The sequence below is a fragment of the Narcine bancroftii genome, chromosome 12 (assembly GCF_036971445.1).
Source record: "Narcine bancroftii isolate sNarBan1 chromosome 12, sNarBan1.hap1, whole genome shotgun sequence".
Lineage (NCBI taxonomy): Eukaryota > Metazoa > Chordata > Chondrichthyes > Torpediniformes > Narcinidae > Narcine > Narcine bancroftii.
Window position 1 is genome coordinate 62,637,722 of NC_091480.1, and position 23,885 is coordinate 62,661,606.

A 23,885-nucleotide genomic window follows, 5' to 3' on the forward strand; every position below is an offset into this window, starting at 1 on the left:
CCCTGCTTTCTATAATATCCTGGGGTATATCCTGTCCAATCCCAGGGACTTATCTATCCAAATATTTTAAGGTGATCCAGTCCCTTCTTAAGTTCCTTCCTGGTTACCACACAATCATCATGAACTCCTTCTGACTTTTGCTTCACAAACCTTTATGTCTGCTTCCTTCTTTTCCCTTCCCCTTCAGGTGCCAGTCAGTATTAGGGAAGTTGAAGTCTCCCATGATAACAACCCTGTTATTTCTGCACCTTTCCAAAATCTGCTGACTTCCATTTGCTGTCCCGGTAGCTATTTGTGGGCTTATAGAATACTCTCACCAGAGTGATAACTCCCTTCCCATTTCTGGCTTCCACCCACACTGGCACAGTAGATGATTTCACAATGCCACAATCTCCCTCTTTTACCTCCCAATGTTTTTTGAAACCAAACCTTAGAGCTTTCATCGGCCAATCCTGTCCTTGCATCATCCAAGTCTCTGTAATGGCCACATCATACAAGTCTCCCTAATGGCCACAACATGATAATTCCATGTACTGATCAATGCTCCAAGTTCATCACCCTTATTCTTCTTGCATTAAAGTACACACATTTCAACCCATCCAAATGACTGCATTTTACCTTCCTGCTTGAGTTTCCTTCCTCAGCCCCTACATTTACTCTTCAGAACCTCGTTTCTTAACCCATCTTTGTCATTGGAACCAACATATACCATGACATCTGGCTGCTCACCCTCCCTCTCAAGAAAGAGTCCACAGAATTCTTGACCCTGGCACCTGGGAGGCAACATACCATCTGAGTCTTGATCCCTTCCACAGAATCTCCTCTCCATTCCTGTAACCAATGAATCCCCCAGCACTATTGCTTTCCTCTCTACTTACCCCTTATGAACTTCAGAGCCAGACTCTGTGCCAGAGGCCTGGTTGCTGCTGCTTTTCCCTGGTAGGTCCCCCCAATAGTATCTAAAATGGTATATTTGTTGTTGAGGGGAATGGTCACAGGGGTATCCTGCACTGACTACCTGTTCCCTTTCCCTGTCCGAACAGTCACCCAACTACCTGATTCCTGGGTGTGACTCTCGTCTATCACCCTGTATGCCTCCCGTTTGATCCAGAGTTCCTCTAGCTCCAGTTCCCTAACTCAGTCTGTGCGGAGCCGCGGCTTGATGCACTTCTCGCAGGTATAGTCATCTGAGACACCTGCAAGAAGAGGGTACTACTGCCATTTCTACTGCTCAGACCATACAATAAGTATATAAAAAACCTTCCCTGACTTCAGCTACTCTTACCTGTGTCTTTTTCTGGAAGCTTTTTAACAGCAGGGCCATTGTCCCCTGCACTTCTTCCTCAGCCTCTCCAGTCAAAGCCTCTAAGCCACATTCCTACAATAGCAGCTCCATTTGAGCTTCTCTTCATTTTATTGGCTTCAGTTAAATTAGCCAATCTTGCACAAGTACCTCCCTTACTGGTGCTCCAAGTCTCGCCACTATTAAAGTGAAACTCAATGTCTGCATCCACCTCTCGCTCACCTCCCTCTGTCTGCCATCTCCAACCACACCCCTCCCCCTCCTGGCCCCATCTGTCAGTTTAATCAACACTTGCCAGTTGATCTGTTGTCAAATTTAAAGAATAATATTAACAAGCATTTGCTGACTCATTTTATTTTTAAGGCTGTGTCACAGTGCAATGCAACCAAGGAAATGCATCTTTATATCTTTAATGGGAGAACAGGAACACCCAACTCAATAGCAAATTGCCAAACCTAGGAAAATAATTCAGTCAAAATTATAGACGTGCTTTATTTCATACTGGGAGTGCCAATGGCAATGGGACAACAATATTGTTGGAACCAGGAATGATTTAGAATAAAAACACACAGAAATGCTGGAGGAGCTCAGCAGGTCTCGCAGCGTCCATTGGAGGTAAAGATATATTACCGACGTTTCGGGCCTGAGCCTTTCTTGAAGGAAAAAGTCATTTTAAATAGGTCGATATTGTTGACAAAGCAGAATGAATTTGGGGAGGGAATATTGAGGAGAAGAAAAGCAGCAATTTGGTCCATGTAGTGCAGTTGTGCCATGGAGCATAATGAAATCCAGCACAGATAATGGAGTAAAACTGAAATAAAAACAGAGAACACTGGAAACACTCAACAAGTGAACCAGATTCTTATGAAATGTCACTGTCCTGAAACATAAACTCTGTATTTCTCCACACAGATAATTCCTGACCTGCTAAATATTTCCAGCATTCTAATTCTTTGAATGGTATAAATTATTCCCATTCTGGTGTTGTAAGGTTAGAAGTGCAACATGTCTAGGCAGCTCAGTACAAGTCTGAGTGGGCCTTAAGCTAACAGCATAAATCTTAAGAATTTCACACAATACTCTGTAAAAGGGGGCAAATGTTCTCCTGTGAAATCCATGACTGTAAAATCAAAAATATTAAAAAAAAAGAATTTCACATAAATTGTTAAAATCACTCTCAGAAGTGGGCATGGAAATGAAACATTCAAAATGACATTATACGTAGCATTCTTGAACCTGGGATCAACTAATGGAAGCTTTGTCCTGCATCTTAATTCATATATACTGGATGAAAATTATAAAATATTGAAACACTATCAATAGCTTCTCCTTTACCTTCACTTCATTAAAGGCAAAACAGTCATGTTTTTATATATGAACAAGAGTTGTGTTAAAAACAGAGCAATGCACTTCAAGTCAAGTTTATTGTCATTTGATTGTACAAGTACAATGTGCCTTTCTTCATACCTTAAAGAAGGGCTCAGGCCCGAAACATCAGTTACATAACTTTACTTGCTATGGACACTGTGAGATTTGCTGAGTTCCTCCAGCATTTTTGTGTTTTTTTCTTGGATGCACTAATGTAGGAAGGAGCCTTTAGTATGCGCTTGTGAATTTACAACCACGGTAAACTAAATATCAGATGTTCTCATAAAACACAGCAGTCTGTCAAATAATAACTAGCATGGGGTGAAAGGCAGCGTTCTATGGTCCTCGATGCAAAACCCACAGTCACACAACCAGATGTAACACACGTATAGACAACATATAAACAGGACAATGGGCACAGATCAGGTACTGGAAGATGGCGAATGATCAGGAAAGTTGTTTCTCAGGAAGGAAGTCAATATTTTTGGAACAAGCAAGAAAAAGAAAAATAGAAACATTTAAAAAAAGTTTGTTCTTGAGTAATGGATTGTAAAGAAGATATTCCATTGGAAGGTTTGGAAGGAAAGATGAACATCTGCCAAGAACATTTGTTAGATTATGAAAGATTAAGTTTAAAAATAATCGACATTAGATCAAAATAGACTGAGTAGACGGGTGTTCTGAAACCCATACAATGCTAGATTGTACGTACACAGAGAAGTGTACAGGAACATGCACGCACAGACACATGCCCACCAAGGGTGGGCTGATCCAAAGACATTCCATATATTAATCAAACCATCCAAAGTCAAAAACATTTTTGACGGATAAAAATGACTGATGCATTAATGCAGCGAATCATGAAAGTTTGCAGACTTGTAGTAAAAACACAGAGATGCTGGAGGAACTCAGCCAGTCTCGCAGCATCCATAGGAGGTAAAGATATATAACTGACGCTTTGGGCCTGAGCTGTTCTTCAAGGTATGTGCCTTTCTTCATACCTTAGGCCCGAAACATCATTTACATAACTTTACTTGCTATGGACGCTGTGAGATCTGCTGAGTTCCTCCAGCATGTTTGTGTTTTTTTCTTGGATGCACTAATGTAGGAGCCTTTAGTATGCGCTTGTGAATTTACAACCATGATAAACTAAATATCAGATGTTCTCATAAAACACAGCAGTCTGTCAAATAATAACTAGCATGGGGTGAAAAGGCAGCAGTATTCAAGACTCTTCCCTGAAGTCACCCTACAGAATTTTTGCTGGTTTAAACTTCACTGAGAAATGCTTTTAAGGTGTGATCACAAAATTCAGAGTAGCTTTCAAAATTGTTTCTTCCATTCAATACACAACTTCTCTTCCCAAGTTAATCTTGAAGACAGAAACTTTTAATTAAGCCCTGTAACTTCTCCACTTATTGGCAAAAAGCATATAGATAACAATTTTACCTCGGACACTCCTCCATTACCCATGCTTGTTCTCCTCAAAACAAAGTAACCAGTGTTAGGTCTGCTTTGTTCATGAATGAGTGAGACAAACACCAGACTGAGTTGAAATCAGGGTTCTTTGTTCTTTATTACCGGATTGTAACACTTGCAACTAACAATGTTAGTCGGAGAATGCATTCTGCCGTTATCAGCAAAATGGTGATTTTTTTATACCCTTGGATACGTGCTTAGAACATCATCATATCATTACTTGTCCAATGACTAAAACTGTTGCTATCCTTTCCCTGCTAGCTTCCTGCCTCTCAATCCATCAATGTCTCTCTTATCTTGTAAGTACAAGGATGCATTCACATCTTGTTACAGCCCTGCACAGGGTAACTCCTTACACATTCCCATCTCATGATGTTTTACCTTACACCAGCCACTGGCCTGGGGAAATTAGCTTAATGACTTTTGAACATAAATTATTCCAGCACAGTACAGGCTCTTTGGCCCACAATGTTGGCCTGACCAAGATTCAAGATTCAACATATTATCATAGTAATAAAACAGTGTTGTATTACACAAAATTTTTGCCTGCTGCAAGGCAGACTGATTTGCCACCAGCAGGAAATGACAAGGCACCTACCCCACAAAAATCTATTCCTTCTCCACCTGACACCCATAACCCACTGATTTTTTTTTACATTCATGTGGCCAACAAAGAGTCTTTTATTGTCTCCCTATTGCACCAGCCTCCACCACCACCCCTGGCAATGTATTCCAGACACTCACCACTCTTTCCGGTTCTAGAGCAGTTTTTCCTATCTAATAAAAGGATAAATTGAAATTGCACAGAGCAAAAGGACATGCTTAATTGATGCTTACTGCCTTTCAAAAAATTTTAAATGTTTCACATTTAATGCATTGCTTTGAAGTGCGGTTTATGGAGGCAAATGCAGCAGCCATTTTGCGCTCAGCAAGTTTAATTCCTAGAACTTTCAATTAATCTGCTTTTGGCAGCCCTGCTTGTGGGAGAAAGGTTGCCCCAGAATACCAGGAGGCCTCTTGACTCATCCTCAAATAGTGTCAAAGGATCCTTAATACTTACGCGAAGAGACAGAAAGAGACTTAAATTTTCATCTGAAGAATGTTCCCCTCAGTCCTGAATCAGCATTATCAGGCATGATTATGATCTCAACTCCTGCAATGAGGATCGTACAAGTACCTTCAAACTCAGAGAATGCACTGTCAACTGAGCTGAGTTTCACACATTGTGAAGGGATGAAGTTACAGATTACGTTTCTCTTTGAAATTCAGCTTCCGAGTACCCCATCTTCAGTGGAAGTCGTTTGCAGCTCCTTTGGACCTCAGAAGATGCAATGAATTTAGTGCCACCATTCTGCCAAATAATCCTGACAGTGAGGCATTGTCTATTGCTGTTATATTAGCTTCAATAGATGAATGCTCACACTCATACCTGCGTGAATCTGACGATATATCAAGCAAGGTGAGTTTTGCCAAAATTAATACCGAAGTGTAACACTGTGGCTCTTATCACAGCTAAGGTTAGTTAATGACGTACAATCCCCATTTCTCAGGGTATTGTTGTTGACTTAAACGGTAGGGTTTCCAGAAAAAAAAAATACACAGACAAGTGACATGCAATTATTTTAGATAGACTTGGAGGACATATTTTGCAAATTTTATGACTGACAATTTGACTTTTATTAAGTAGTTGTGACCAGCAAACATCATTGAGGTTAATCTGGAAAAAGCAGACCAACAAAAGGTGCATGGTGTGGGGACATGTGATAGGAAAAATTGTAAATTTAAATTTAGACATACAGCACGGTGACAGGCCCTCTCGGCCCATGAACCCATGCCACCCAATTAACCTACCCCAGTATGTTTTGAAAGGTTGGAGGAAACCAGAGTGGCTGGGGAAAACCTACGCAGACACAGGGAGAACGTACAAACTCCTTACAGACAGTGGCCGATTCAAACCCCGGCCGCCGGCGCTGTAGCTCCTTTGTGCAATCTGCTACTCTAAACTTACTGCCCTAAGTTCAAGCACCTGCCCACATTTTGTCATACCTTAATTAAGGGCTCAAGCCTGAAACATTGGTGATGTAACTTTATTTTCTCTATATAAAGGACACTGTTTGACCTGCGAGTTTTTACTTCAATCATGGCGTCTGCAGACTTTTGTGTTGTACCCCTCAAAATATTAAGGAGCCTTGATAAAAACTGAATGTAATGGGAATCAGTGGCATATCTCTTTACTGGTAGAATTATATCATGCTCCAAGGAGGATAATTAATGCCAATGGATCTTAATAATCTCAGACCCAGGACACCAAATTCAATTGTTTCTTCAGCAAAACATCAGAAGCAGAGCACTTGCTGTTGACTGTAGAGTACTCAATAGGATTTGGAATTCCTTGGATTGTGAGGAAGTCCTTGTCCATGTGCAGAAAGATCCAAACAACCTTTAGGCTCGGGTTGATAAATGGCAAGTAACATTCTAGTCACCTAAGTGCCAGGTAAAACCATTCTTCAATAAAAGAGAACGTTTAACCAATTCACCTTGACAATCAACAGCATAAATAATACAGTAGCAAGAGCAAGTCAGAAACGAGTTGCACTGCAGAATATGACTCACTTCCTGACTTCAACATCTCCAAGATAGCAGAATGTGATGGAATACTTTCCATTTGTCTGGATGAGTGCAGTACTAACACCCAAGAAGCTTGAAGTCATTCAGGACAAAGTAACCCACTAGATTGGCATCTCCTATACTGCCATAAATATGTACATCCTCCACAAAAAAAATGGCAGCGCTGTGGAGCTGCAGTAATGACAGCGCTGCCACTGGTGCAGACCCAGGAGAGCAGGGACACGGTGCTGCTCCACAGGGTCCTACTGCTTTTTCTTAATGCCAATGGCTCTGAACAAGCTTTTAATGGCCTATTAAAGGAGCAATCGGTTTTCTTTAAATCCTGCAACTATGAGGTCTCCCAAAGAAGACAGCACCTGTGCTGGGCAGTGTACCACAAGGAGTTACAGACTCTGGGGGACTGGCGGACCAATGCAGGGCACCAGAAATGGGGAAAACATCCTCTGTTGAGATGGAGAAGCATGGTAGACAATCTTATAGGACGGTGACCACAGCTGTGGGACCCACACAGGCTGCAGGTGGATGGTGACTTGCGGTTGAAGGACCCACACAAGCTGTGGTCTTCTGGGACTGGGTCATGGGAGCTAGGTATCAGAACCAGAATTTGAGAGGGTGCTGAAGGCAAGAAGGGCTCCTGAAGGGCCTCGGGCACTGAAGGCTTCCTGTTCACATCAGAGGCTTGGAACTGGAGCTCAGGTTTCCGAAGGTTTCAACTGTAGCTCTGCAGGCACTCAATTGTCTCTGTAGGGAATCTCTTTTGCTTCTCTTTCTCCTTTTGTGCAGGGCACTGAACAGCACACTAACAGTCCCTTTCAACCCACAAGCCCATGCAGCCCAATTACACCTACAAACCCGTATGATTTTGACGGGTGGAAGGAAACCGGAGCACCCAGAGGAAACCCACGCAAACACGTGGAGAACACACAAATGCCTTACAGATAGTGCGGGATTCAAACCGGGTTGCTGGCACTGTAATAGTGTTGCACTAACCGCTACACTAACCATGCCACCCATGGCAACTCTGTTGGTCTTATGGCAAACTACATATCATGCAAACTATATTTTTAATGTATTATTACATAACAATAAAGGTACCTTGAACTTGTGGTGCAGCATTTTGCTGTGCACCATCTGGAGGATGCACTTCTATGACTTACCAACGCTCCTTTGACAAGAACTCCCAAATCTACCACTTGGAAGACAAGGGCAACAGATGCATAGGTACATTGTCCTGTGGAAGTTCCTGAACCATTCACTATTCTGAGTAGAAAATATTCTTTCATTGTCACTGGATCAAAATCCTGAAGCTCCATATTCCACATTGCTGTGGGATTAACCTCACCTTAAAAATACAGCAATTCAAGGGGTAATAAGGATGGACAATAAATATGATGCTCACATTCTATGAATGAATAAAAAAAAGAGTTGGCAAAATCCTGGTAATCTTGACATCCAACATTTAAATGCTCTATAGATTTAGGCAAAGAGTGTATGTCCCTCAGAAGATTAAGTGTGTGCATCAGACAAATGATTTTATGGATTGCTGTAGCAAGGATTTGAGGTACATAAATACACCAATGTGTTTCCATGCTTGCAAAGATACATCCAACTGAGCAAAAAAAATTCAGTCGTTGGTTAGAGTCACCCAAAATGGGATCAACCATCTTGACAATTGCCAATGGAAATAACTTCCAAGGGAGTCGCTGAATTTATTCACACGGTAATGATGTTACTCTATAAACAATCCCTGAGATTGCCCAATTGCTTGGTACTCCAAACAGAAGTAAGCTCACCCTTCTAAGATCGTCCCGTGTGCTCTTCTGCTGGTTTATGTGCTCCTCCTGCTTGGTGTTTTCTGGTAGTGGGCTATTTGCTTGCTGCAGGTGCTGCTGAGCTAAAATAAAAATAATTGCGCAATGAAGCTAGGATCTAGGAAGATTTCACGAAGCACACAAGCAATTGTTTGTTCACTTAATCTAAGGGGTAATGCTTTGTCTCTCTGAAGCTAGCTGGCAGTGAGCACTCAGACAAAACTGTGCCCTCAGCACTTCCATCTCTGCTGGGAAAGAGCACAAAGTTGCCCTTTTAATGTGGCTCCCATCAGGTACGACAAGAGTGTGGCATAAAATGTGCTTTGCTAACCTCTATGCCACACAATGTTCCAGTGCAACACAAAGTTGTACTATAAATGTATTCGATGGCGGGTTTGAATGAAAGAGAAAAGGAGAAGCAGAGAGAGAGAGAGAAGGACGAGCACAGAGATTACATTGCAAAAAGGAAAAATGTTCATCCACAAAAATGGAAGAGAGGTAAGAAAGAAGTGGGGCTTCAAAAAGACAGGTATGATGCTTGAGGATAACACATCATTTTAAGACAGATTTGTGCGCATGGGATCAACATACATATGGGTGAAGTAACTTTTAAATAGATTAGAATGAAGTTGAAAGCCTCTTAAACGATCCAATATTCAATGTGTCCAACCAAGGCAGACAAGTTTAACCCCAATAAGATGTAGAACCACATGGCCTCAACAATAAAACACATGCTAGATGCTAAGACACACTTTTTCACAGAGCTCAAAATATGCTTTGTACTATATAAGAGAAATAAAGCAAAAATAATGGAATCTCTTGAGAAAATTGTGGATCCTGGATTGCAAACTTTCTGTGTGGTATATTGCATATCTTTTACTGTACTCAATAATCTTGTGATCAGAATGCTCCACCACAGTTATCTATCTTCTCTGTCTGGATGCCAGCAGATCTGCTGTGTACATCTCACATTTTCTGTGTTTATTTCGATATAAAATAGTTTTCAAACAGGTTTTGCATTTGTCTCCGAGTTCCAAGGACCCAGGTTTAATCTGATCTCTGGTGCGGTTTTCATCTTCTCTCCCTGACTGCATGGGTTTCTCCTGTGTTAGCTGGTTTCCTCCCACATCCTAAGGTGTGCTGGTTGATTAATTGGCTGCAGTAATTTATCTCTTAGTGTAAGGTAATGGCAAAAAAAAATCAAAAGGGAGGTGATGGCCACTTGTGAAGGAGAATAAATTGTAAACAAACAAGGAAATAGAGAGAGGGAGCAATTGCTCCCCTCGAAAATGGCATGGACACAATCGGCTAAATGACATTTTATTTAAGTAATAACATGAGCTACTTCAATATTTTGAACTTTATATAAGTTATCTTGACATCTGCTGCATACTCACATTGGTAACACTGCGACTTTTGTTGCTGTTCATGTTCAAGAGCCTCATTGATTTGTAGTAGAGCACCACGGTACATCTGAATGGTCTTGATCGAGTTGTTCAGTCGAGTCAACTGCTGTAATAAATTTGTGTCTTCTTGCTTCGTCCTTTCACTGTTGGTAGTTGGAAATGTTTGGGCTGGTAAGGAGTTAGGTAGACCAACAGTAACCTAGAGCAAGGCATGAGAAAATATCTGCAATTTACCTTCTTTGAAGCTTGTATATCTATGTTTTCCAGTAAAATGAACATTTACTGGGTGAATATACACTATTTATTTGTAAATTCCATCTACGAAGACACATCCAATCGACAAAAGTCTCTTTCTTTGGCTTGGCTTCGCGGACGAAGATTTATGGAGGGGTAATGTCCACGTCAGCTGCAGGCTCGTTTGTGGCTGACAAGTCCGATGCGGGACAGGCAGACACGGTTGCAGGGGAAAATTGATGGGTTGGGGTAGGGTGTTGGGTTTTTCCTCCTTTGTCTTTTGTCAGTGAGGTATCTTACAGTAAACCCCCTGGTATCCGGCACCTATTGGGATTGATAGATGCCATATTAGTGAACTTTTTGGTTGCTTGAGATTGTGTGTTGCATGGATTGGCGAACAAACGGCTAGGCGTGCCAATTTTAAACCCATATTTTTTACTTATTTTCCACATTTTTTTTTGTCGGTTGCTTAAATTCTGGTTAACAGAAGTTTTACTGCATTTGAAAAGCAAAAAACTGCAAATTGTAGAAATCTGAAAGATTCTGGAGGGGGAGGGGGAGCAGTCAGATGTCATGGTCCACGTGGTGGCCAATGACATAGATAGGAGTAGTGGTGAGGTCCTGAAGAAGGAATATAGGGAGTTAGGTGAGAAGTTAAAAGGCAGGAAGGACCTCAAGAGTGGTAATCTCAGGATTGTTGCCTGTGCCACATGTGGGAGAAGATAGGAACAGGAAGTTGGTGCAAGAGGCAGGGTTCAGGTTTGTGGATCATTGGGCTCTCTCCTGGGGAAGGTCTGACCTGTACAAAAAGGACATGCTGCACCTGAACTGGAAAGGGACCAATATCCTGGCAGGCAGGTTTTGCTAGAGCTGTTGGGGAGGATCTAGAATGTGAGTGCAGAGATTAGGGTAGAAGGACAAAAGCACAATGTTATGTGTTCTGAGTTTGTGAGGAAGGACAGGCAGGGGGAAAACATAAATGTAGCCAGTTAGAAGGGGGTGAACTTAGAACATGGATCAGTGGATGTAACTATGATATTGTGGCTGTTACAGAGAAGACTGGAGGAAGGGTAGGATTGGCTGATGCAGGTACCAGGGTTTAGGTGTTTTAAAAGGAATAGGACAGGAGGTAAGAGAAGGGGAGTAGCATTACTGGTCAGGGATAGTATTATAACTATAGAAAAGGAGGAGGCTACAGAGGGAGTGTCCACTGAGTCGGTGTGGGTGGAAGTCAGAAATACGAAGGGAGCAATCACTGTGCTGGGAGAAGTCTATAGGCCTTCAAATAGCTCTTGGAACACCAAGGAACAGATAAGCAGGCAGATTTTGGAATGGTGTAGAAAATACAGAGTTGTAGTTATGGGTGATTTCAACTTCCCTAATATTGACTGGTACCTGCTTACTGCAAGAGGGATAGATGGGGCTGAACTTGTCAGATGTGTCCAAGAGGGATTCCTGGCACAGTATGTGGACCAGCCATGGAGAGGAGAGGCCATACTGGATCTAATTCTGGTAATGAACCCGGTCAGGTGGCGGACCTCTTGGAGGGGGAGCATTCTGGTGAGAGTGACCACAACTCCCTGAGCTTTAGCATAGCTGTGGATAAAAGCAGACAAAATGGGAAAGTGCTTAATTGGGGAAGGGCTAATTACGATGTGATGAGGCAGGAATTAGCGAGAGTAAATTGGAAACAGATGTTCAAGGGAGAAAGCACAGAACTAATATGGAGGAAGTTTAGGGACCACTTGTGCTGGGTCCAGGATGGATTTTTCCCACTGGGTTAGGGAAAAGATGATAGGAAAAGGGAACCGTAGCTGATGAAACAGGTGAGCCAGCTAATCAAGAGGAGGGAGGAAGTATATATTAGAGATGGGAAACAGGAAGGGCTCATATGGTAGCCAGGAAAGAGCTTAAGAAAGGAATTAGAAGAGCTCGAAGGGGGCATGAGGAGGCCTTTAAGGATTAAGGACGATCCCAAGGTGTTCTATGCACAAATGAAGAACAGAAGAATGACGAGAATGAAGGTGGGGGCTGCTAAAGGATAAAGGAGGTAACGTGTTTGGAGGAGAAGGAGGTTGGGGAGGTCCTAAATGAATACTTTGCTTCAGTATTCACAAGCGAAAAGGACCTTGCTCAGGGTGAGGTCAGAATAGAGCAGGCTTGTGTGCTGGACAGTGTTGAGATTAAGGAAGAAGAAATGTTGGATATTCTTAAAAACAAAGAATTTTTTTTTGGTTTGGGATTTTCTTTTTTTCTTCTTTTGATTTTGGTAACAGATAATTGTTTTGTTTAACTGTGAATAATGTAAATATTGATAAAATTATTATAGGAGGAGAAGTGAAGGAAAGAGAATTGTAAACATTTTTGTTGTTAAATCTGATTTTATTGTTACGATTGTGCTCTGTGCTCTGGATTTTCTTATTATAACAATATTGTATAATGTTTATAATTTTTGTTCTTTTCCGAATCTTGTAGCACATTGTATAATTGTACTGTTCAATTGTTTATATTGTAAAACACCAATAAGATATTTTAAAAAATCAAGATTGTTAAGTCTCTGGGGCCAGGTGTGATATACCTCATGTTGCTGTGGGAAGTGAGGGTAGAGATAGCTGTGGCAGTAGCTATGATCTTTGAGTCCTTTTGGCCGCAAGGGAGGTGCCGTAGGATTGGAGAATGGTAAATAGAACCATAGAATACTACAGCACAGAAAACAGGCCATTCGGCCCTTCTAGTCCATGTGGAAATATCATTCCACTAGTCCCATCGACCTGCACTCAGTCCATAACCCTCCAGACGTCTCCCATCCATGTATCTATCCAATTTATTCTTAAAACATAAGAGTGAGCCCGTCTTTACCAGGTCAGATGGCAGCTCGTTCCAAACTCCCACCACTTTCTGAGGGAAAAGGTTCCCCCTAATGCTTCCACTAAACCTTACCCCTTTCACCCTGAAGCCATTCTCTCGTATTTATCTCTCCTAATCTAAGTGGAAAGAGCCTACTCGCATTTACTGTGTCTACACCTTTCATAATTTTGTAAACCTCTATCAAATCTCCCTGTAAAGGTTAAAACCTTGTGTTTTTGATTCTTAGTTAATTTTGTGCCTATCTCTTTAAGAAAAAGTATTGTTTGTAGTGTTACCATAGTGACTATGACATAATATGTCATAATATCTGAGTGGACCAAGAGCTTGCATCTCATTCTTCGACGAACCATGAAGGAGACGTGAGCTCGAGATACTTTTCTTTGAATTTGTCTCATTTCTTTTGTATATCTGTTTAAAGTTGAATATTATTATATTATTAGACAGTATGCTTTTTTTATTCATTGTTATGAAAATCATAATGCAAAGTTATTCAACACGTTTATCTGTTTTATCAACAAATTAAAGGTACATAAAGCTGCATCTTCAAAGTTTGGTTTATTGCATTAATAAGATAGTAATTTGGAATATCGTCCTACATTTCCTTGAAGATGACTCTTTTTGAAATTAGGATATATTAGAACCTGGAAAGGGTTGTCTATATTTTGATTCAAAGAAAATTTTAATTGTGAACTTTGTTTGGAAGAAAGGTTCGTAAGATCTGTCTGAAAGAACTCAACTGGATTTAAAAGCAAGAAGCATTTAAGCTTCAACAAGAAATCCAGTTGGAGTCACGTGATGGAGTAGTGGCCGGTCGGGGAACTTCAGCCCTCTCCAGAAAATTTAAAAAAAATATAGAGAAAAACCAAAGGCACAAACATAAAAACCAAAACAAAGTGAAAGTAAAAGTGTGGAGAAAATGGCAGCGAAGAAAGAAAAGCCAAAAACAATGGGAAGAAAAGAAGAAGGAAAGAGGTCGGAAGAAGAAGGTGAAGGCCTTACCTTTACGAGGAGGCCCGCCGTGGAGAGAGAAGCACGCTCCCTGAGGTCAGTCGAAGCCCCGAACTCGGGACTACAAAAATGGCTCACGGAGCCAAACAAAAGTGCGCAACCGCGCAAGACAAAGATAATACTGACGGGAGGGGGGACCAGCTGAGGAGTCGATCTCCACAGCTGAAACTGACAACTACAACACATCAGCAAGAGGAAAACAGAGAAAATAATGAGAGCAAGAAAGAAGAGAGTAAAAATAAGAAATCAAAGAAACAACAGATGACCAACCCAGAGGAAGAAGATCAACATCAAGACACTTCTAATAAAAATAAGAAGACCAAAAATACCCAACAAAATAAAACAAACAACCCAACAGGAAAACCAGAAGAGACAGAGGTAAAGGACACAGATCCTGGAGTGGACTCAGAAGAAGAGGAGGAAGAACACAGAGAAATGGAAGATGAAGGGAAGGGAAAGTACATGGATATATTTTTTTTAAAGAATATATGGAAATAGTAAAAGAATGGCAGTCACAAGAATTCAGTGAAATAAAAAGAATAAAAAGTGCAGAAGAAAAAGTGAATAGATTAGAGATGATCATGACAGATATAGGAAAAAGAGTAGACAAGGTGGAAGAACGAGAAACAGCCATAGAAATGGAAGTAGATGACTTAAAAAAGAAATTAGAAGAATCTGATAAAAAAAGTTAAAGAGACACAGGAGCTGTTAGCTCAGAAGATCGATATAATGGAAAATTATAATAGAAGAAACAATATAAAGATAGTGGGCTTTAAGGAAGATGAAGAAGGCAAAAAAATGAAAGAATTTAGAAAAGAATGGATCCCCAGGGTCCTAGGAAGACCAGAATTACAGGAAGAAATGGAAATAGAAAGGGCACACAGAACATTAGCCCCTAAACCACAACCACAACAAAAACCAAGATCCATTCTAGTAAAATTCCTAAGATATACAACAAGAGAAAATATATTGGAGAAGGCAATGAAGAAAATAAGAGAAGACAAAAAACCACTGGAATACAAGGGTCAAAAAAATTTTTTTCTATCCAGATAAAAGTTTTGAAGTCCTGAATAAAAGGAAGGAGTTTAATGCAGCAAAAACGACCCTATGGAAAAAAGGTTATCAATTTATGTTAAAATACCCAGCAGTAGAAGATACCTGAACATATACTATATAAATGGGATGAAAAATTGGTGCAACGTAGGAATTCACCGGTATTGCATCATCTGCTCAACATTTGGAAGAAGATTGATGTAGAAAGGAATAAAACAAATTTCCAACTACCAAAACTAATATTGACGCAAAATCAGCTAATCCCTTTTACAATAGATAATCTTTCCTTTAGAGAATGGGAGAGAAAAGGGATCAAAATAGAAAATTGTTTTTCGGGAAATAAATTATTATCCTTTGAACAAATGAAGGATAAATATAATATAACTCACGATACAATATTTGCATACTACCAACTGAAAACCTACTTGAAGGACAAATTGGGAAACAGTCTGAGGTTACCAGAAGGAAGCAATTTTAAATATGTGATTACAGACACAATGATAATCAAAAAATTTGTAACAAACATGTACATCAAACTGCAAGAAAAGGAGAACGAGGAAACTAATGGTAAAACAAAAAAATGGGAACAAGATCTAAACAAGATAAAGAATGAAACATGGGAGAAGCTATGCTCCGGAACTATGAGAAATACAATAAACACGAGGTTACGTATGATACAATATAACTGGATACACAGGCTATATATCACACCTCAAAAGTTAAATAAATGGGACCTAACAGTATCAGACAGATGTTTTCGCTGTAAAAAGGAAATGGGAACAACAATTCATGCAATTTGGACATGTGAGAAAGTGAAAAAATTTTGTGAAGATCTAAACCAGATATTAAATAAAATCACAAAAAGCAATATACCAAAAAACCCAGAGATCTTCCTCCTAAGTAATATAAGAAACAAAGAATTTGGACTCGATTTGGATGGAGCACAAAAAAGATTTGTTATGATAGCCCTAGCTGTAGCAAAAAAATGTATTATGTCTACCTGGAAATTAGAAGATAACTTGAGAATACAACAATGGTTCCATTAGAAAAAATAACATATAATTTAAGAAATAATATTACAATATTCGAACAAATATGGGAGCCATACATGAAACACAATAGAGAAATCCTACCGTGGACTTCCACCACCTAAAATGACAGAAGGAGAAGAGAATGAAAAGAACTGACTCAGTAAAATTTCTTGTTTATTTTTATTAAGTGACAACATTGTTTAACAGGTTTAATGTATCTTATAGATTGAACTTTAAATAAATGGGAAAGGGAGTGAGGGAGGGAGGGAAGGGAGGGGGGAAAAAGGGGGAGAAAACGACACTGTATATATTTAAGAAGAAAAATGTCTGTATGTATCTTGGTCAATATGGTTTATAGAGTGAAAAATAAAAAATTTAAAAAAAAAGAAATCCAGTTTTCTGTTAGAATATGTCTGCCAATTGAGAAGTTTAAAGTTGAATTAAGGCTTGAAAGAAACCTGTAACCTTCAAAGATAAGGTAGAGCTCTGGTTGCAGAATCTGACAGGAAGCCCAGAAATGTTATTATAAACAATTTATTATAAATACCTGATAAGAAAGAATTTGTGTGCAGAACACAGAGACAATTCAGCTAGAGAAATCTTCTTAAAGGTACCAACCAAGATACAAATTTGTTTATAGTTCCCAGGAACCAGGATAAGCCACGAGAAGACAGGCTGCAGTGTGAAGAATCCAAAATGGAGAAGAAGTCGTCTCATCAGGCTGAAGACCTCAAGCAAGCAGCTCCTCTCAAAGAACTGTTCGTTTGTGAGTTGAGCCAGCAAGGCAGACAGACAACACTTGGCAGATTGGAGCCAGCCACTATAGAAGCGGCTTCAACTACCAAGCAAGAAGAGGACACAATCAAGGCACTGCAGGGCTTCATTAGCTGACTTAAAGGTTAGTAGAACTGAAACAGATGTATCTACGTTGCAAAGCCCCCACTGGTGCTGTACCAAGTGAAATGCTGAAGATAGAGACTCAATCAGCGGTATCTGAAAGTTAAATTGTGAATCTTGATGATAATATTTCCAAGGTTATGAGCACAGGAAGATCTTCAAAGGCATCTTGAGCAAGTACAGCTTAGCGCGCTTCAAGCATGTCAGGTATGGACGCTAAGGCACAAGCAGACTTGGCTACTATCTGTACACAATGTGAATGTTTGGAGAAAAGACGTGCTTTAGAAGAGATGGAAGCTGAAATGAAGAATCAGGAACTGAAGTTACAAATGGCTAGTGAAGAACAAAAAAGATTACTGAAGAGAGAAAAGAAAAGACTAGAGCTTGAGGAACAACGTGTTATGAATATGGCCAAAGTGAAAGCATTAGCTCAAGCTTCTGCAAGATCTATCACTCAAAGTGAAATACCCAGAGAGCTAGCACCTAACATTCCAGCAGATCAATGGGTACCGCAGTCACAAGAATCGAGTATACTCAAGCAAGGAGCCACGGGTGGCGCTACTAGTGCTCAAATGACAAGGCCAACCCTACCGATATTCAATCTCTCCAGAGTGCACAATATATGAATCTTCTCAAAAGGAGAGCATTTAAAAAAAGTTCAACCATGCGAGTTGATCATACTCAACCATTGATGTCTCTTCGTGTTGCTGAAGAACTAGCAACAAGACAAGGATTTCCACCAATGCCATCACTTACATACCAAGGATCCCCATCAATGTCATCACTTCCAACTCAAGGTCTTACACCTATGGCACCAGTTCAAGTTCCGTATGCTCCATTCACAACACAACCAGTTGCAAGCCATGGTAGACAAGACAATACAATATCACTCAGAGCAAAACAAAATGAAATTTCTGCTGTTAGCACAGCAACAAGGTTCATGTGGTTTATCGAAGAAGGAAATTCCAGTTTTTAATGGGGATCCATTACAATATCTGATGTGCATGAAGTCTTTTGAACCTCACATTGAAAGTAATTCTAAAAATGCTGAAGATCGTCTGTATTACCTGGAACAGTTTACTGGAGGAGAGGTGAAGGAGTTAGTCAAAAGCTGCCAATATAAGAATTCAGAACAAGGTTTTAAAAGGGCAAAAGAATGATTGCGTCAACATTATGGCGAAGAACATCAAATCGTAATGGCCCACACGGACAAGATTCTTCCTTGGTCATCAATAAAATCAGAGGACGCAAAGGCTTTACAAGTACATGCTCTCTTTCTGAGAGGATGATGTAACACAATGGGAAGTGGTGGACATTTGCAAGAGCTGCTGAATTTTCTTGCTAATTTGTCAATTATTGTCAATAAATTACCTTGTAAGATGAAGGACATGGAGAACCAAGGTGGCAGAGCTTAAGATGCTTCCCGGAAAGGATGCCACTTTTGAGGATGTTGTACAATTTTTGGAATGGCATGTGCACGTTTAACCATACCAGTATTTGGGAATATTAAGGATACTTCAATAGTTCCTAAAGATGTAAAGAAGTCTAAATCATCGTCTCAACAGAAACCAAAGGGAAGTGCCTTTTTTACTGCTGTGTCAGATACAAGCACAAGAAAGAACAAGGAAACAATGGAAAAAGAAGATCAGACCGTTCAGGAAAGCTGTTTGTATTGCAAAGATAAGCATACTTTAGAAAAATGTTCATGATTGGAGAAAAAGTCATATGACGAGAAAATAACTTTTTTAAAGAAGAATGGAATAGGTTTCGGTTCCCTGTGTAAAGGACACATCAGTAAAACTTGTAATAACTGACTCAGTTGTGATATAGGCAGTTTAAAACATCCCAAGTTACTGCATACTCAACCAAGTAAAGTTGAAAAAGTCAAACAATCTGAATCAAAGACTAAAGACATAGTCAAAGAGAATGCCTCAGCTTCACTTCAAACAAACAGTCTTACTGGGGCCGGTGACAAAGCTCTCTCAATAGTTCCTGTACAGGTGAAAGCTTAAAAAAAGGAAGCTTCATACTGAAGACCTACGCATTTCTTGATCCAGGAAGTACCGCATCATTTTGTACTGTTGAATTAATGAATAAACTTAATCTTCATGGTAAAAGATCACAGATCTTGTTGAAGACAATGAACAATGAAAAGAATATTGAAACTAATATAGTTTCAGGTTTACAGATTGCTGGATTGAATAGCAATGAATTTTGCAATCTTCCAAGTGTATATACTCAAAAGACTATGCCTGTGAATAAGGAGAATATTCCCTATCAGGATGATATCAAACAGTGGGATCATCTAAAAGATGTTTGCTTACTCAATCGTGATGTTAATTGGATTCTTGAACCTCTAGAAGTAATAAGGAGTCAAAATGACAGACCTTATGCCGTGAGAGCATTGCTTGGATGGACAATTAACGGACCATTAGGAAGAAAAATTAATAATGATCAGGAGACGTTGAAAATAAATGTCAACAGAATGATCTATTTAAAATTTAAAACTGATTTTCCTGAATGTCTCAAAGATATTCGAGAACCTTTGAAGGAGGACAAACAGTTTCTGGATTTAGTTTAAAATTCTGTTCAACATGTTGATGGTCATTGCTGTATAGCATTACACTTAAAGAGAAATTTGTATGCCAGACAATAAAATAATTGCAGAACAGTGTATGCTGAATTTGAAGAGAAATTCTTCCTTTCATTTGGAATATACCAATGTTACATTGGACATGATAGCCAAGGATTATGTAGAAAAAGCATCAGAAGATATCTTGGAACGTAAAGATGGTAGAAAATGGTATTTACCTCATCGTGGAGTTATACATCCGCAAAAGGAGAAACTACGCATAATATTTGATTTTTGGAGCATAATTTCAAGGAGTTTCATTGAATTCTCAACTTCTACAAGGTCCAGACTTAACCAATACTTTAATAGGTGTTCTGATAAGATTTTATAAAGAGCCTTTTGTAATTGCTGCAGATATTCAACCGATGTTTCATCGTGTAAGTACAATCAGAAGATCGTGATTTTCTACGATTGTTTCAGTGGCCTAATGGAGATTACAGTAAAGATATGATTGAATACAGAATGACAGTTCATCTATTTGGAGCAATTAGTCACCAAGTTGGGCAAATTTTGCTCTCAGGAAATGTGCTGAAGATAATGAAGAGCAATTTCGTTCTCCAGCTATAAACATCATCAGGAATAATTTCTATGTTGATGACTGTCTTCCTTCAGTGGTTTCAGAAAAAGAAACAATAGATCTTTATCAAGAGTTAAAGGAGATCTGTAGAAAAGAAGGTTTCTTCCTCACGAAATGGATTAGCAACAGTCGAGATGTGTTGGCTGTTATTCCTGAGGAAGAAAGAGCAAAGGAGATAAAACATCTTCACTTGGATTGTGACGTTCTACCTGCCGAAAGAATTCTGGGAGTGCAATAGTGTATTCAATCTGATGCTTTCAAATTCAAAATTGTTTTGAAAGAACGGCCTTTGACAAGAAGAGGTATTCTTCCAATAAAAATGATCCTTTGGGAATATTGGCACCAGTAGTATTAATAGCCAAGAAAATTCTGCAAGAATTGTGCAGAAGTAACTTTGGATGGGATGAAACTATACCAGATTCCATTGCACAAGATTGGATGAATTGGATTGAGAATCTTAAAATGTTAGAAAATGTTGAAGTCAAAAGATGTTTTAAACCAACAGACTTTGGAATTGCTACATTTGCTCAGTTACACCACTTTGCTGATGCGAGCAAAGGTAGTTTTGGTACTGTCAGTTATTTAGTACTGCGAAAAAACCAAAAGTGAGTACATTGTGGATTTGTAATGGGAAAAGCGAGAGTAGCTCCATTAAAGCCAGTCACCATACCTCGAATGGAATTCACTGCCACTACTATGGTGAGCAAAATGGGCACTGAGTTAAGAAGAGAATTACAAATGGAGCTAGCAGATTCTGTGTTTTGGACAGATAGTACATCAGTACTTGAATACATTATTAACAAAACCATGAGGTTTCGTACCTTTGTGACAAACAGAATTAATGAGATCAAGAAGGATTCAAATGCTAAACCTGGACGACAACAAATGGCGGATTTGCCACAAGACAGAGTTTCACCTGATGAACCCCCATTTACATATGTGGGAGTTGATTATTTTGGTCCTTTACAAGTAATACAAGAGGAAATAACTGGTTAGAGTGTTTCTCCTGAAATAAGAGAAACAAGAGGAACTCTGTGGTGACCTGGAAGAAGAGGTTATCATTTGGGAAAACCCATGATGGGGCAAGTTTCTTCGGCAAGACACTGAAGTGGCTGATGGAAGTAAATCAGTTTGTGTGTGTCCAATGAGCAATGAATCTCTCTCTTAAACCAAAAACAACCTTCCTGAGCATTAACCATTTAATTTTAAGCACCAGAGCTTGAAGAAAATTCATAAATGTTAAATTCTGTGCACAGTATCAGAATTGCCTGATACAGGTGAACTTGGAGGAGTGAGAAGTGAGATTGGACTGTGAATCAAAGAACTTTTCTGAACATACACATTACATACAAGTGCGCTTAGAAATAGAAGAGGGTTAATAGTAATAAGCTAAAGTTTGATCCTGTTTTTATGTTTAAGGAAAATTAAAAACAACTTTTGTTAAGTAACCATTTGTCTTTGTGAATTTCTATTGCTGCTGGGTTTTGGGGTCCTCTGGACTCATAACATTATACTTACCATATTTATTTTGTATCTGTAATAGTAATTATTATGTATAGCCATTAATGTCTATTATAATAATTAGGGGCCGGAATGTAAAGGTTAAAACCTTGTGTTTTTGATTCTTAGTTAACTTTATGCCAATCTCTTTAAGAAAAAGTATTGTTTGTAGTGTTACCGTGGTGACTATGATGTAATATGTCATAATATCCGAGCGGACCAAGAGCTTGCATCTCATTCTTCGACAAACCATGAAGGAGACGTGAGCTCGAGACTTTTCTTTGAATTCACCTTATTTTGTCTTATTTCTTTTGTATATTGGTTTAAAGTTGAATATCGTTATATCAATATACAGGATGCTTTGTTAATTCATCGTTATGAAAGTCTTAATGCAGAGATATTCAAAATGTTTATGTTTTATCAACAAATTAAAGCTACATAAAGCTGCAACTACGGGGAGGAGTCACATGATGGAGTAGTGGCCGGTCGAGGAACTCCAGCCATCTCCGGAAAAGTTTAAAAAAAACACAGAAAACACAAAGGCACAAACACAAAAATTAAAATAAAGTGAAAGTAAAAGTGGGAAGAAAATGGCAACGAAGAAAGAAAAGTCGAAAGCAAAGGGAAGAAGAGAAGAAGAAAAGACATCGGAAGAAGAAGGTGAAGGCCTTACCTGTCCGAGGAGGCCCGCCGCGGAGAGAGAAGCCCACTCCCTCAGGTCAGTCGAAGTCCTGAGCTCGGGACTACAAAAATGGTTCGCGGAGCCAAGCAAAAGTGCGCAACCGCGCATGACAAAAAAAACACTGACGGGAGGGGGGACCAGCTGAGGAGTCGATCTCCACAGCTGAGGATGACAGCTACAACACAACAACAGGAAGAGAACATAGAAGACAACGAGAACAAGAAAGAAGAGAGTAAAAAGAAAACAAGGAAACAACAGATGACCAACCCAGAGGAAGAAGAAGAAGAACATAGAGAAATGGAAGAAGGGAAAGGCAAGACAATGGAAATTTTTTTTTTAAAAAGAATATATGGAATCTGTAAAAGAATGGCAATCACAAGAATTTAGTGAAATAAAAAGAAGAATTAAAAGTACAGAAGAAAAAATGAATAGATTAGAGATGGTCATGTCAGATATAGGAAAAAGAGTGGACATGGTGGAAGAACGAGAAACAGTTGTAGAAATGGAAGTAGAGGACTTAAGAAAGAAATTAGAAGAATCTAATAAAAAAGTTAAAGAGACACAAGAGCTGTTAGCTCAGAAGATAGATATAATGGAAAATTATAATAGAAGAAATAATATAAAGATAGTGGGCCTTAAGGAAGATGAAGAAGGCAACAATATGAGAGAATTTATAAAAGATTGGATCCCCAGGGTCCTAGGAAGACCAGAATTACAGGAAGAAATGGAAATAGAAAGGGCACATAGAACATTATCCCCTAAAAACCACAGCCACAACAAAAACCAAGATCCATTTCAGTAAAATTCCTAAGATATACAATAAGAGAAGACAAAAAGCCACTGGAATACAAAGGTCAAAATTTTTTTTTCTATCCAGACATAAGTTTTGAACTCCTGAAGAAGAAAAAGGAGTTTAATACAGCAAAAGCGATCCTATGGAAAAAAGGATATAAATTTATGCTAAAGTACCCAGCGGTACTTAAAATAGTTATTCCAGGGCAGCAAAACAGACTATTCTCGGATCCGGAGGAAGCATGAAAATTTGCAGAAACTACAAGACAGACAGAGAGATGAAGACATGTCTTCTTTGGCTTGGCTTCGCGGACGAAGATTTATGGAGGAGGTAAAAGTCCACGTCAGCTGCAGGCTCGTTTGTGGCTGACAAGTCCGATGCGGGACAGGCAGACACGGTTGCAGCGGCTGCAGGGGAAAAATGGTTGGTTGGGGTAACGAGAGCAAAAATGACGACGAACTATATGTATGTGTGTATATGGGTATATATATATTAGTGTGTATGTACATATATGTATGTATGTACATGAGTGTATCCGTATTAAAAAGAAAATATATAGAGTATAGATAAGAATTAATAAGGGAAAGAAAGGGAAGAGAGGAAGTAAGGAGGGAA

At 39.4% G+C, this 23,885-nt stretch overlaps 1 protein-coding gene across 4 annotated transcripts in view; it reads right to left on the reverse strand.

The window, feature by feature from the left end:
- Window positions 1-23,885, reverse strand: part of LOC138747304 (signal transducer and activator of transcription 5B-like) — a 215,210-nt gene that overhangs the window by 84,305 nt on the left and 107,020 nt on the right. For 3 of the 4 annotated variants that reach the window (XM_069906394.1, XM_069906395.1, XM_069906397.1), the window contains 2 exons: window positions 9,987-10,194; window positions 8,572-8,672 (listed from right to left, as the gene is read on the reverse strand). In XM_069906394.1, the coding sequence (XP_069762495.1) occupies window positions 8,572-8,672; window positions 9,987-10,194 (309 nt within the window). Of the gene's footprint in view, window positions 1-8,571; window positions 8,673-9,986; window positions 10,195-13,372; window positions 13,500-23,885 lie in introns of those variants that run through there. The other variant, XM_069906396.1, reaches the window with a different exon arrangement.